General features: G+C 38.0%; 1 protein-coding gene across 1 annotated transcript in view; it reads left to right on the forward strand.

The window, feature by feature from the left end:
* Window positions 1-13002, forward strand: part of LOC136866867 (sodium-coupled monocarboxylate transporter 1) — a 100476-nt gene that overhangs the window by 23109 nt on the left and 64365 nt on the right. Inside the window, exons 6-8 of the mRNA XM_068226876.1 lie at window positions 3801-3868; window positions 9359-9513; window positions 10872-11012. Coding sequence (XP_068082977.1) covers window positions 3801-3868; window positions 9359-9513; window positions 10872-11012 — 364 coding nt within the window. The remainder of the gene's footprint in view (window positions 1-3800; window positions 3869-9358; window positions 9514-10871; window positions 11013-13002) is intronic.

Here is a 13002-nt window from a genome sequence, read left to right on the forward strand (position 1 = left end):
ATCTTAAAGATTTATTTGATTACCGCTCGCATGAAGGAGCTGCACGAAATGAAAGAAGTGTTGCAATTGTAGCCGCAGTGTATAAAGTAAAGGGTGATGGATAAAAAGCGGATAATTGTACGCCAATCACATTGACGTGTGTTACATGTAAGCTTCGGAAAAGCATTCATTCTGATTATATTAGACACGTTTGCGAAATAACTAATTGGTTTTGTAGAAGAAGGTTCGGGTTTATGAAAGGTTATTCCTGGCAAGCACAACTTGTAGGTCTACGGGAGATATAGCAGATATTTTAGATTCTGGAGGTTGATTGTACCGCTATTGGCCTTTGATAGGGAAGACCACAGAAGATGATTGACAAGAATTGAGGCCTATTGTAATAACTCACCGAATTAGATTAGGTTAAGCATTATCTGATCCTGTAATGACCAAAGGTGTGGGGGTCCCGCAAGGTAGTTTTATTGGACCTCTGTGTTTTCTTTCTTAAATAATAAGGAACGAAGTTATAAGTAGGTCACGGGATTGTGAGCGACTGCAGACAGATCTCAAAAGCTATGAGGCGGACAGCAGGAAATGGAACTATGGTTAACGAGGTGAATGGCCAGGTTATATGTTTCATAAAGTGGAGAAGTCCTCCAAGTTCTGATTGCTATGTTAATGGTATTTTAGTAGCTAATTGGATCACTATAAGTACCTAGGTGTTAATATACGGAATGATCTTCATTGGAGTAACCAGATAAACGGGATTGCAAATAAGTATTACAGACCTCTGCACATGGTTATGTGAGTATTAAGGGATTGTAGTTTGTGTCTCATCTTACTATGTATGTTATGAGGCGTGTTAACTGTCTCCCAGAAATTCAGATATTCTCCTTCTTTCTTGAACAAAGTATTCCATTCTGATGCTTTAACTGAATCCCCTTTCGTCTCTGTTCAGATGCATACAACTCATGGAGATCTGTTTATAAGTACGCAAGATTTTTCAAAAGTTTGATCTAAAAGGAGTGATGAGAAAATCTCCAGGGATACTTCATCTTCATGTAAAAAGAACGAATTATTCATTGTCCGAATGATTCAAACTCTTTGAAATACAATGTTTGTATGCACTAACATATTTTTCAAAAATAATATCCTAAAACATATTCCAATATTTGGAACTGAAACACGATATTTGATAGAAATAATGTACACTCTTATGACGTGTTTAATATTCCAAAAAGAATAGTTATGGATAATTATATCTCAGTTCAGCATATCACCACTTTTCACAACATTACTGCACAATGGTATGAGAAATTATTTCATGATTACATACAGTACATTATATTAAGCAACTGTACCCATAAAATATTTACGCACTAAGAAATTATAAAACTGAAAATTAATATAGACAAAATATCAAGTAGGTACCTTACTTTTAAGTACAAGTTGTCATGTAGGTTCTCATTGTAGTAATCTTAATTTAACAATGGTACGTGCCTACAATTTTAAAACTGAGAATGGTCAATCCAAATGAAATGACTCTTACGTTGCTCCCTGGGTCCATGGGATATTTATAATATGAGTTACCACAGAAATAGCATTTTTACAAAATATACCACTTTAGACCCTTCGTAACCTATGTGCAGGTCTACTGCTTCAGTTCAAATGTCTCGTACCATATTGTGCAGTTCATGTCAAACTATTGCATCAGGTATCCACCAGTGTTCTTGCCTTTTTGATGACTTTGTGAGAGTTGTTTGCTCTCTGAATGTACGATTTAAATGTACAGTAGACACTGGATGTAACTTACAGCACTTTACTATCTTGTTAGGCGAGTACGTTGATTAATGCTACATGATGCAACGGACTCTAGTTGCAGAGATAAATTCAAGTTTCTGTTAATCCTCAAGTCTTTACATTACTTCTCAGGAATCGTGCATATCATCAAGTTCCCGAACAGCTAATTACATCCAAGGTTTAAATAGCAGTAACCCAGAAATATAGAGAGGTAAAAGAAAAATGGATGAATGATATATGCCTAAGTATAGAGAATAATATGAAGATTGGGGAAGCTTCAAGAGAACACAGTCACGTCAAATGGCTATAATTAAATGCTAGAATGAAATCCAATCTCATAAAAGGTAAAGGAGGTAGTGCATTGTGGAAATGTACAAACGTGCAAATATTACTAACGTGGATGAGTACATAGAAAAACGAACTAGACACAGGTGATGAACTAGGCCCTCCTATCATGAGAAGTGAATTTAAGCACCACTGGAACTCAAGAAAAATACCAGAACCTGACAAAATTCCAGCTCAACTATGGTAAAATTCGACAGTTCTAGCCCAAGCAAGCAACTTACAGTTGAAACATCCTATGTATATGAGCTATGAATTTTAGGTTAATAAAATGTAATAAAGTATGAGAATATATTCTTTACATATTCCTAAAAATTACAATCCTTTTTCTTAACCATCGTTATTCGGCCGATTAGATTAGCAGTTTTCCCCTTTTAACCAATACGAGCGCTAATGTGAGTGAATGCAGAATTTCACTTAAGTTCTTATAACCACATTCGGTGTAGATATTTTTCCAGAATAAAAGCGAGGAACACATTACAGAAAGATTTATGTATGTAAGTTCGTTTGGCTACGATTTGAACCAGAAAGCAATCGTAAAGAACCAAGCGATAAAAGGTTATTAGTTTTATATATCTATCTAAAACTCACAGTTTGAAACATTTACCGGCCCTTTAACCCCTCAACTATCGGTAAAATTAAGGAAATTACTTAATTTCACGTTATTCGTAGTACGGGGACCCGTACTTTGTTTGCTAAGAAAACTTTTTAACTTTAAAATCGTGACCGGAACACAAGGATGAAATGTTCAATAACATAGTGCAATGCTATGAAACTGTAAACTTGCACGTTTAATCCATAGAAGGAAGGAGTGTTGCTACAGGAAAAACAGATGCAACAGAATGCGCGAATTACAGAATATTATGTCTTATTTTAAATGGGCCGAAAATATTCACATGCAAAATAAAAAAGGGAATCAAGGGGAAAATTTAGCAAAAATTGAGGCTGACAATACAGGTGTAGGATCTAGCGAAGACATCATTGCACTGAGCACCATCTTGGAGAGATTAGAGCTGAACTTGAATACCCAAATAGATTTCGTAGAAAATACACTGGTACGATAGCCCGTTCATAACATTAATCTTGTATTCGTGGCAGAACTCTGGTCACCCGATTAAGAATCCGAAGTGCTATGAAGATCAGTAAAATGGAAGATATTCTACCCCTACCGTACATAATTCCATCTTGTTTTGAAACTTAATTTAAGCCACGGCTGCCACCTTCCTTGTCTAGAGGATGACGAATGTTCTGGAAGTAATTTTTGGTTTCACGATCATTCTTTTATTAACTGATAATTACAGCATGCTATAATGACATAAAACATGCGGAGCCAGCGGCCAAAATATGAAGTGGACAGCAAAAATGGCGCGTATTTTCCTACAACAACAGTATTTGCAAATCGCACACTTCGTACAATTTTTAATTTTTAGTAGTAATTATAGATATTTATGAAATGATCATGCAATTCGTCGATGCTAATTTCTATTATTTTTCTTTTGAATGCTCATTTGTCACGATACCGCAAAAGGGATCTATACTACTGAAATAATACGTATGATTTCCCTACCTATGTGTTCTATGCGACGGTTATTTTCCGTTGTTCGAACAAGGGACTTCTCGCGTTGTAGTGAGTTGTGAAGTAAATTCTTTGATAATATACATGCCACTCTATTTTCCAGTTACTGGGGAAAGCCTGCACTACGGATCAGCCCTTGTATCCATCATCTGTATTTTCTACACATGTGTGGTAAGTGCCTAGAGTCGGCTAAATGGGCATAGTATAATAATTACAAATACCTTTAGCGTTGTATTGAACATTCAATTACTATTTAATCTAGATTATTACGCATATTGCACACTATATTTATTCTACTGAGTGAGAAGTGCCTGTTCTAAAGATAAAAGACAAGAATCAATTTCGACATTTCATCCATATTCATTATAGTATATGAATACACTACTATCAAATGCTTTGAACAATTCCGACCACAAACTCCTCAAAAGTTGTAGCATACCCGATCAGGAGTACTTTCCATTGTGCCTTTCATTATACCCTTCTGGAGTTTTCCATAAAATTTTCATAGTGGAAATAGCGGCTTTTGAACAGACCCTCTTTAAATAATTTTTTAATTTCTTCTATATATTGTTTCGAAGTGTAATATTCGAAACGGGAGATTATAGCAGCGAAATGTCCGGTTAAATGAAGAAATTGAACCATGTTATAGTGATCCTTTATTTTCATTAAAACTTCCAAGCTACATTGGCTGGGATTTGAAACATAAACATATTAGAATGACGCCAGTGACAATATTACTCAGTCATTATCAACTCTTGGCTGCATGTTTATCAATACGTAATAATTAACTTATCATGATCGTTTGGAGTAAGGGAATAAGCGGAACAGCGAAACAGTCGACCTTAATTATGAAAAATACATTTTGCAGTTGATCGAAGTGTGTAGCAGTAGTACTTGTTCAGCGTAGATGATATTAATTCTAGACACAACTGATTCGGTTAATATCATGCAAATTCCACAATAAATGAAACTCCTCTACGCAATACGTGGCCATACCACCGAAGTTGGGTCTCACGCATCTAGTCTACGGTCGGAGCAAATCTCATGATTTTCCGGATTCCTATGTTCGTGACATGATCTAGATGGGTCAGTCCAAATGACGAGCAAATCAGGCCCATCTCCTTCATATGCAGTGCTTGTTCGTGCTTTACTGTTGCTGTCCAACATTCAGAGCCATACAGAGCGACTAGGCGAACAGCAGTCCTGTAAACCTTGGGAGTCAGATTGATTGGTATCCGACGATCGCAGAGAACACAATGTAGTTTACTGCTGCTTGACCCAGGCAGTGTTTACTCTTTGACGGTCGTCTGGAACAGTGTCACACCTAAGAACCAAGATACTTAAAATACTCTGCATAATTCAGATCTTATCCATGTATCTGAATGCGCCTGCAGACCACACACCTCATACTCCGTATTCTTGGTATTCAGTGGAAGTCCACTTCTTAAGTCCATTTCTTAACATGATCTTGAAATTGTTGACGCTCTTCAAAATCCAGTAGGATATCGCCAGCATACAGGACTGACTATGAGGTGATAATCAAAACGTTGAAATATATTTACAACTCCCTGCGTGGAATTATGTAGAAAAGAATTCTTCAATATTTTATGTACGGTCCTTTACTGATTACAACCGGTAATCAGAGTTGGGAAGTAACTGAGTAAATTAATCCAATTACTTGTAACAGTTACATTCTTTGTAATTTTTACTCATAACGTACTTCGTTAAATAAAATTGTAATAGTTACATTCTAGTGATCGATATATATCTCAAGGAAGCAGAAACGTGAAATTAATTTACTATTCAAGTCTACTAAGGCGAAAGCAGTAGTTTTACCGGTTTTGGATGAGGTCTGTGTCTGTTAGATTATCAGCCGAGAGGCTGGTTGGATCCTCAAATAGCACCAAAAAAGGTTATGCGGTTATAAGGAAACCCCAAAAACCAATGGAAGCACCAAAATGAGGCGTACTAGGCAAGATGAGGAGTGAGGGAGTTTGCCATTGCTTCCTCACTGGGTCAGAAAGTAATATTGCAGCACAACTGACCCTATGAGCAGCTCTCTTCATAACACTCAGATGCACTAGTCATGCTATAATGTCATTACTCAGCACTATCCACAAACCAGCAACTTCCATATTGTCACGGCCATGGATGTTGACTGGGACTTCGGTGGAAGCTACACTTTACTCTGCCTGTGCCAAGAGATGGATGGAAAAGTACTGTATCCAACAAGAAATGACAGCAGGCAGTTGGATGAGGTACTTTCTTACTTTACCTGTACTAACAACGAGATCAGACTTACCCTACAGTATTAATTCCTGCTGGAGGAATTCTTACAATTAAACAAATGTATTCCTTCAAGTGCCCTTGTAGAGCGCCTTTGCATTAAGTGTAGAGTGTAATTTACCCCAAAGAGCTCAAAAGCCAGCGCTGAGAATTTTAAGAACAAATTACAGTGTTTACAGAAAGTTTAGGGATAGGTCAAAATTTCGTCGAATTCGCATTCGTCCCTAAAATTACACCATATCAGTCAATGATTTACATGGTATTATTAGACATCTTATTTATGGATTTTCAGTTAAAATTTCACTGCTTTAAATCTAACACTTCTGCAGATTGAATGTTTTCCGCTTTGTAAACATGGCTAAGAAACTATATTTTTCCCAATTAAAATTGTCATTTTCTCCAAAATTGCCTGCCCTACATCTATGAAGTTTTATTGCAGGTTTATTATGGAATAGCAGTCAAAAAATAATAATACAACCTGGGGAAAGAATTCTTACTCATGTGGTCGCCTGTCAAAAAAACGTTTTATTCCAGTAAATTCCATGATAAAATTGGGCAATTTTGTTCCCCGATAACTCAACAAATTGTTGCCGCGAGAAAGTGCGCTGTGCGTATTCGTCACAAATAAGAATGCAAACAGCTGTGACGTACGAATTGGTCTAACTGTTGCCAATCGTGATTTAGCGCGGAACAGAACTGCTCTATTTTTACCACGAAATTTACTGGGAAAAACCGTGTTTGGCAGCCAGCCAAAAGAGTACTATTTTTTCCCAGGTTATGTTATTATTTTTATAACTGTTATTCCATAACAAAGCTGTAGTAACAGTTTCATAGATGTAGGGCAAGCAGTTCTGGAGAAAGAAAGTGTTACGGAGTTATCCGTGGAAGGCAGAGCTGAAAGAAGGTGCGGACTGGAATGGGTCTAATTACAAGGCCGAAAGATTAATTAAAATTTAAATAAAGGTTATATTTTCAATGGACAACATGATTCAACAATTATCACTAGGTGAAATAACAAAGAAAAATCAGGTACAAAGTAACTTTACAAACGAAAGCACAAGTTGAGGGGTCTTTAAAAATTCTGGGCTACGAGCCCCAAAAGTTTAACAATTTCTGAGCTCTCAGCTTACAACCACAAATTACCAAAGAGCAGAAAACCCCTCATAACATGGAGCACTTGCTCCCACCTTCACATCTCAAGCATCTCTGAGGCACTTTTACCACAACAACATAAAGAGCTGACCCGCTCTCAATCTTTCAAGCCCATTAAAGGCAATACAAAGCTATACAACCACTTGCCATCGAGGCGCAGCTTAGACGAATTAAACAGGGGTATTTCGTACCCAGCCTACCGGGCCTTTAGAGAAAAATAATAGGTTAATGAAATAGCCCAAAATACCAATATGAATGGAGGCGTTGGTTGCACTCCTACATGCAACTTGTTAAAACCTAAGGGGCATTAGGCCGATTACACAGGGGCTATTCCCACACTAGGGAGGTGACTAGTATCAGAAAAATAATTTAACACATCAATGAAGAGAATAAAATCGGTTAGGAAAACGTAGTCACCTCAAATCCAAATTAAAGGGGAGCTCGAGAGGTTAAAGCACACTCTATCCCCGATTTACAGTTAAGGTAATAAGAAAATGTTTACATAAGCCGGTACTAAGTAACATTTTTAAACAGGTAGGATACTTTGAAAAGGGTTTCGAACCTACCCCGGGGGTTAAACTGCTGAGCTAGCAAGAAAATAAAGATGTTAAACGGCCATTAACTTTTTGAAGGGCTGCTGACTGATGAAAGAGGCGCTTCCCGCCTCCTGCTGTTCTTCCACACACTAAGCTAGATGTTGTACGAGTGGCGACGAGCCATGAAAATCAGCGGTTTTTAAACCCTCATGGAAGATTGGAGATCTTTCATGAATAACTAAGACACACCCACAGGCGTTGATTGGTTGACCAAAACATACACATTAAAATTGGAGAATAAGGATACTATTGGCTGAAAATTAATGACAGATATTTATGATTGGCTAACTTTAAAACTGGCGGAAAGAAAAGACTTATATTGCCAACCCACAAATGAAAGAACGAAATCTAGTGATAGGAAAACTTATGACCGGGCGAGTTGGCCGTGCGCGTAGAGGCGCGCGGCTGTGAGCTTGCATCCGGGAGATAGTAGGTTCGAATCCCACTATCGGTAGCCCTGAAGATGGCTTTCCGTGGTTTCCCATTTTCACACCAGGCAAATGCTGGGGCTGTACCTTAATTAAGGCCACGGCCGCTTCCTTCCAACTCCCAGGCCTTTCCTATCCCATCGTCGCCATAAGACCTATCTGTGTCGGTGCGGCGTAAAGCCCCTAGCAAACAAAAAAAAAGGAAAACTTATGAGTACAAAATATCTCCAAAAAAGTTCCTTCACTTCGCACCAGGGTGCATGATCATAGTTTTTGGTAGAGACATCTGTGAGAGAATGTACACACTTCTTGATAATAGGTAAACAAACACAATCGAAATTAACACAGTGACATCTTCTGATAAACGGTTGAATGAACTCAGTTGTAAAGTTCAGAGTTTCAGCTGTAGTGGAGTACTTTAAGGCGGAAAATTCAAATGTGCGGCGTAGAGGTGTACAAACCGGTACAGAAAGAATTTTAATTAGAAAAACAGAGTTTTTGGCCCTGTTGAACAAACGGAAAAATCATTCCATATCCAAAAGTATTAGAGCTAAGCCAGCCAAACTTAAAATGAAAACACGTAAGTAGGACGTCTATAATATCATGAGAAATATTGGCTGAAATCCTGCAACTTTAGGGACAAATGCGGATTAACAAAATTTAGACCTGTCACTAAACTTTCTGCAGACACTGTATTTTGTCAAGTAAAGGGAAAATTATTTGAATGAGAAAAGTCACAAAATAATTTTTTTTGGAAAGATAACTTTGAAAGTACCCAGGTGTCATATTTAGTCTCTGTTAGTGATGGCAGTCACATAATATCTACGCTGAGAACAAAAAAGAACACAAAGTGAATCAATAACTTGTCCTTAGCAAACTTCGGTATCACTTCAGCACAGTGCAAATAATCAACGGTATCCTTCAGATTGGCGTCCTGTGAAGTAATTGTAAATTGTTAGTTAATTGTTGAATAATTTAATTTATAATTGAGATGAATATTTCTAAAATAACTGTAATTCAGCACATTTGCTTTCTTCCTAATACTTTTCTGAACACTGCCAGTAATTATAATAATTATTAATCATTAATCGTGCTGAATGTATTTATTTATCTCAGAGAACAGATCTTAAATAATCTCAGATACTGGAAGTTATTGTTCTGGTTTGTCTTATGATTCATGCATAACAACATGTTTTCAGGGAGGTTTCAAGGCGGTGGTGTGGACGGACGTCATCCAGGCTGTATTTATCTACACATCCCTCATAATCACGCTCATCAAAGGAACCATTGATGTTGGTGGACCAAGCGTTGTCGTGCAGAGGGGTGTAGCTGGCGATCGTCTAGAAGCACCCAAGTTAGTTCCTTCAAATGTTAATTTGCAAAATGTATATTAAATTAAACCAGCATACAAGTCGGAATACATGTTACATATTTTTACCTAAACAAACACAGGAAAAAATATTACTCAATATTATTTCGCTCCATTCCCATTGAAAGTACCCAGGTGTCATATTTAGTCTCTGTTAGTGATGGCAGTCACATAATATCTACGCTGAGAACAAAAAAGATTGAATATACGGCGAGTACAACGGAAATAGTGTTCGATTGGTCAAGCTTAAACTTACCTGCACCACAGAGCAAGATATTTTTTGATCAGAGAATTGCTATTCTTAACAACATTATGTACAAAACTGGAAAATATGGACGTCCATCCGTATAATATCACAACTGAATTTTCAGTGCCTGGGTCCACTGAATAACTTCGGATTTGGATAAAGTTTTCACATGAAAAAACTCCTTTACCACGTGAAAGGGGAATTTTCAATCGTTCCTTAATTTAGCAAGATCCCTCATGTATATAACGATTTAAATCTATTCCGAAGGGGTAAAGGAATGTAAATCTATCATTGACAGATTTTTGCCTAAATAAAGTGCAACAAGAATCGTGATGTAACTTCAACACATTTGTATGATTTAACAAAGGATTAGGAGAATATTTCACAATAGAGTATCCTAACTGTACTTGTAATTATCTCCGCTTCTAGTTACACCTATGAATTTCTTTCTTTCTTTCTTTCTTTCATTGTTTATTTCCTTATCCATTTAAGCTCCAGGGTAGGACTTACCCGCGGACTCAGCATTGGATCCCACCTCTACCGCCTCTAGGACAGTGTCCGGGAATGTGAGACTTTTGGTCGGGGATACTGTTCGTAAGGAGGAAAATTAACTCGCCCAGGCGGCCCCCACCTACTATGCTGAACAGAGGCCTTGTGGGGGAATGGGAAGATTGTAAGGGACAGACAAGGAAGGTTGAAGGAAGCTACCGTGGCCTTGAGTTAGGTACCATCATGGAATTTGCCTGGAGGAGAAGTGAGAAACCACGGAAAATCATTTCGAGGATGGCTGAGGTGGGAATCGAAACTTCCTCTACTCAGTTGACCTCCCGAGGCTGAGTGGACGAAATACCATTCCTCGTACCACTTTTCAAATTTCGTGGGAGAGCCTGTAATGGAACCCATGCCTCTGGGTGTGGCAGCTAATCACACAAACCACGATGCAACAGAATTCGGCCTTAAATGTGTGAATAATGGGAACAAATTACAGTACATTGCAGTTCTGTCATGGATAACTTTTACTGTGGTAGTAATAGTACTAATGCATCCATCTTAATTAAAAAATTTTAGCTCTTTTTTTTTTATTACCTCATTGCAGTTTTGACTTGGACCCCACGATAAGATACACATTTTGGTCGCTTGCGTTTGGGGGTGTCGCCAATGAACTTATGTTGCACACCTTCTTCCAGAGCATGACTCAACGCTACCTCAGTCTTCCTAATATGCGATCAGTGAAACAGTGAGTATTTCACATAAATTATATAATAACAACCAACAACTTAACTCTCTTTTCTCCTCCAATTCATTTCTTATCTCCCTCCACCTTACCATCGTTATTTTCTCCTAGAATCTTTTAGATTTTAGTCATCTAAAAATCACGGAAAGTAACCCTGTGCATTCATCTTGACCCTTCTTTCCTTGACTTCCAATAGTTCTTCAGACTTTCATCCTGATATTTCCTCCTCTTTGTGTCCAGATTTTATTACCTTTCGTCTATCCCTTCTCATTAACAGGTTTGAAGTTTTGTTCAATCTCCTGACAGTCTGTTATTCCAGTCTGTGTTTAAGCTTTTCTCACTCCTTGGATCTGCTGGTTCCCTTTTCTGCTCTTGTAAATATATACAGGATTGTCGGAAGCACTATTTGAACATTACAGCGTTGGTCATACTGAAATGTTACTTGAAATAAAAGAATACGTCGAAAACTCGCGCTATTGTCATTTCATCAGCTGCCGAAATCAGCCAATCACATCATTTCGCGTGTGAATTCAAATGGGCTGTAAGAGGCGGTGTTGCTAAATCTTTACTTAATTCGGTCAGGCTTGAGAGTTATGCCGAGAAATGTGCATCAAACACTAACCCGCCGTGGGGTTTAGCCAGTGCCACCGTAGAGTGCGTCCTGTGGGTCGAGCCTATCAACAGTGATGTTTTTCTTAAAGTCCCTCCCCTGGAGAGTTATTTCTTCTAAAGGCGCTCTCAAGCTGGTCTTAAGCCAACTGCAGGTCTAGCAAAACCGCCTCGCAAAGCCCATATGAAATCGCCTACAAAGCAACCTGATTAGCTGATATAATGGCAACGTCGCGAGATATCTATTTACTTTTTTCTAATTATCTATCAGTATGGCCAACACTCTAACGATCATATACCCGGTTCACATTGTTTCCGACCATCCTGTATATTATAAATACAAACCTTTAGGTTTCATGGATAGTGATACACGGTTGAATGTTTACTTTGTAATTTATTTATTTATTTAGAACTTATATTCTTAGGAACATTACGGTCAAAACTGAGAAACAATAATAGTCCGTCCACATGTAGAATTTCACAACTGAATTTGGTTCTGAGTTACGGAGAAGATGCACTTGAATACGTATATATGGGAATTTCTCTTATTGTTTTTGCTTCAAGGCTGAGGGGTCGTAACTAAGAAATTCAGCCCTCTAACTCGTGCACCATACTCCGCCATTCTTCTCTATCCAATGATTTCAGTGTGGATAATCGGAGAGAGCTCAACATTCACCATATCCTTGAACTTTACTTTCAACAATCAAATTTTGATGATCAAATTCTTGGCACTTAATGTTCAAATTACGGCATAGAATAATTAATTATAAATCCTTCATTTATGCTCGTTTTTATACAAATCTATTTACTTGTCGCTTTAATTGTTATCGTACCGGGTGAGTTGGCCGTGTGCTTAGGGGCGTGCAGCTGTGAGCTCGCATCCTGGATGTACACTGTTCAATTTTCCTGTGTGTTCGAATCCCACTGTCGGCATCCCCGAAGATGGTTTTCCCCTGGTCTCCCATTTTCACACCAGGCAAATGCTGGGGCTGTACCTTAAATAAGGCCACGGCCGCTTCCTCCCCATTTCTATCGTTGCCATAAGAACTATCTGTGACGGTGCGACTTAAAGCAAATAACAAACATTTTTTATCACATTTAGCGTGAGTCAAGCCAGAAAATGGTGTTTATTTTCATCCATAAATTCCTTCTGAGCGAATTCATCTTGAAGAAAGTTGGAGCTTGAAGTGTTTTAATTTTGACTAGCATAAAACTACAGAATCAAGTAATGATCATGGTAATATAGGTCAATCAATAAATATTTAAAAAAAAGCGTAGGGTACTACACGGTTATGCCAAGTTCTGGCTGTAACGTACTCAGAAAATGGAACTTTCAGCCTGGATATACACTGTTCTGTTTTCCTGTTTAAGCTCTTTGAACCAC

This window comes from Anabrus simplex, chromosome 3 (genome assembly GCF_040414725.1).
Source record: "Anabrus simplex isolate iqAnaSimp1 chromosome 3, ASM4041472v1, whole genome shotgun sequence".
NCBI classification, from domain to species: Eukaryota; Metazoa; Arthropoda; class Insecta; order Orthoptera; family Tettigoniidae; genus Anabrus; species Anabrus simplex.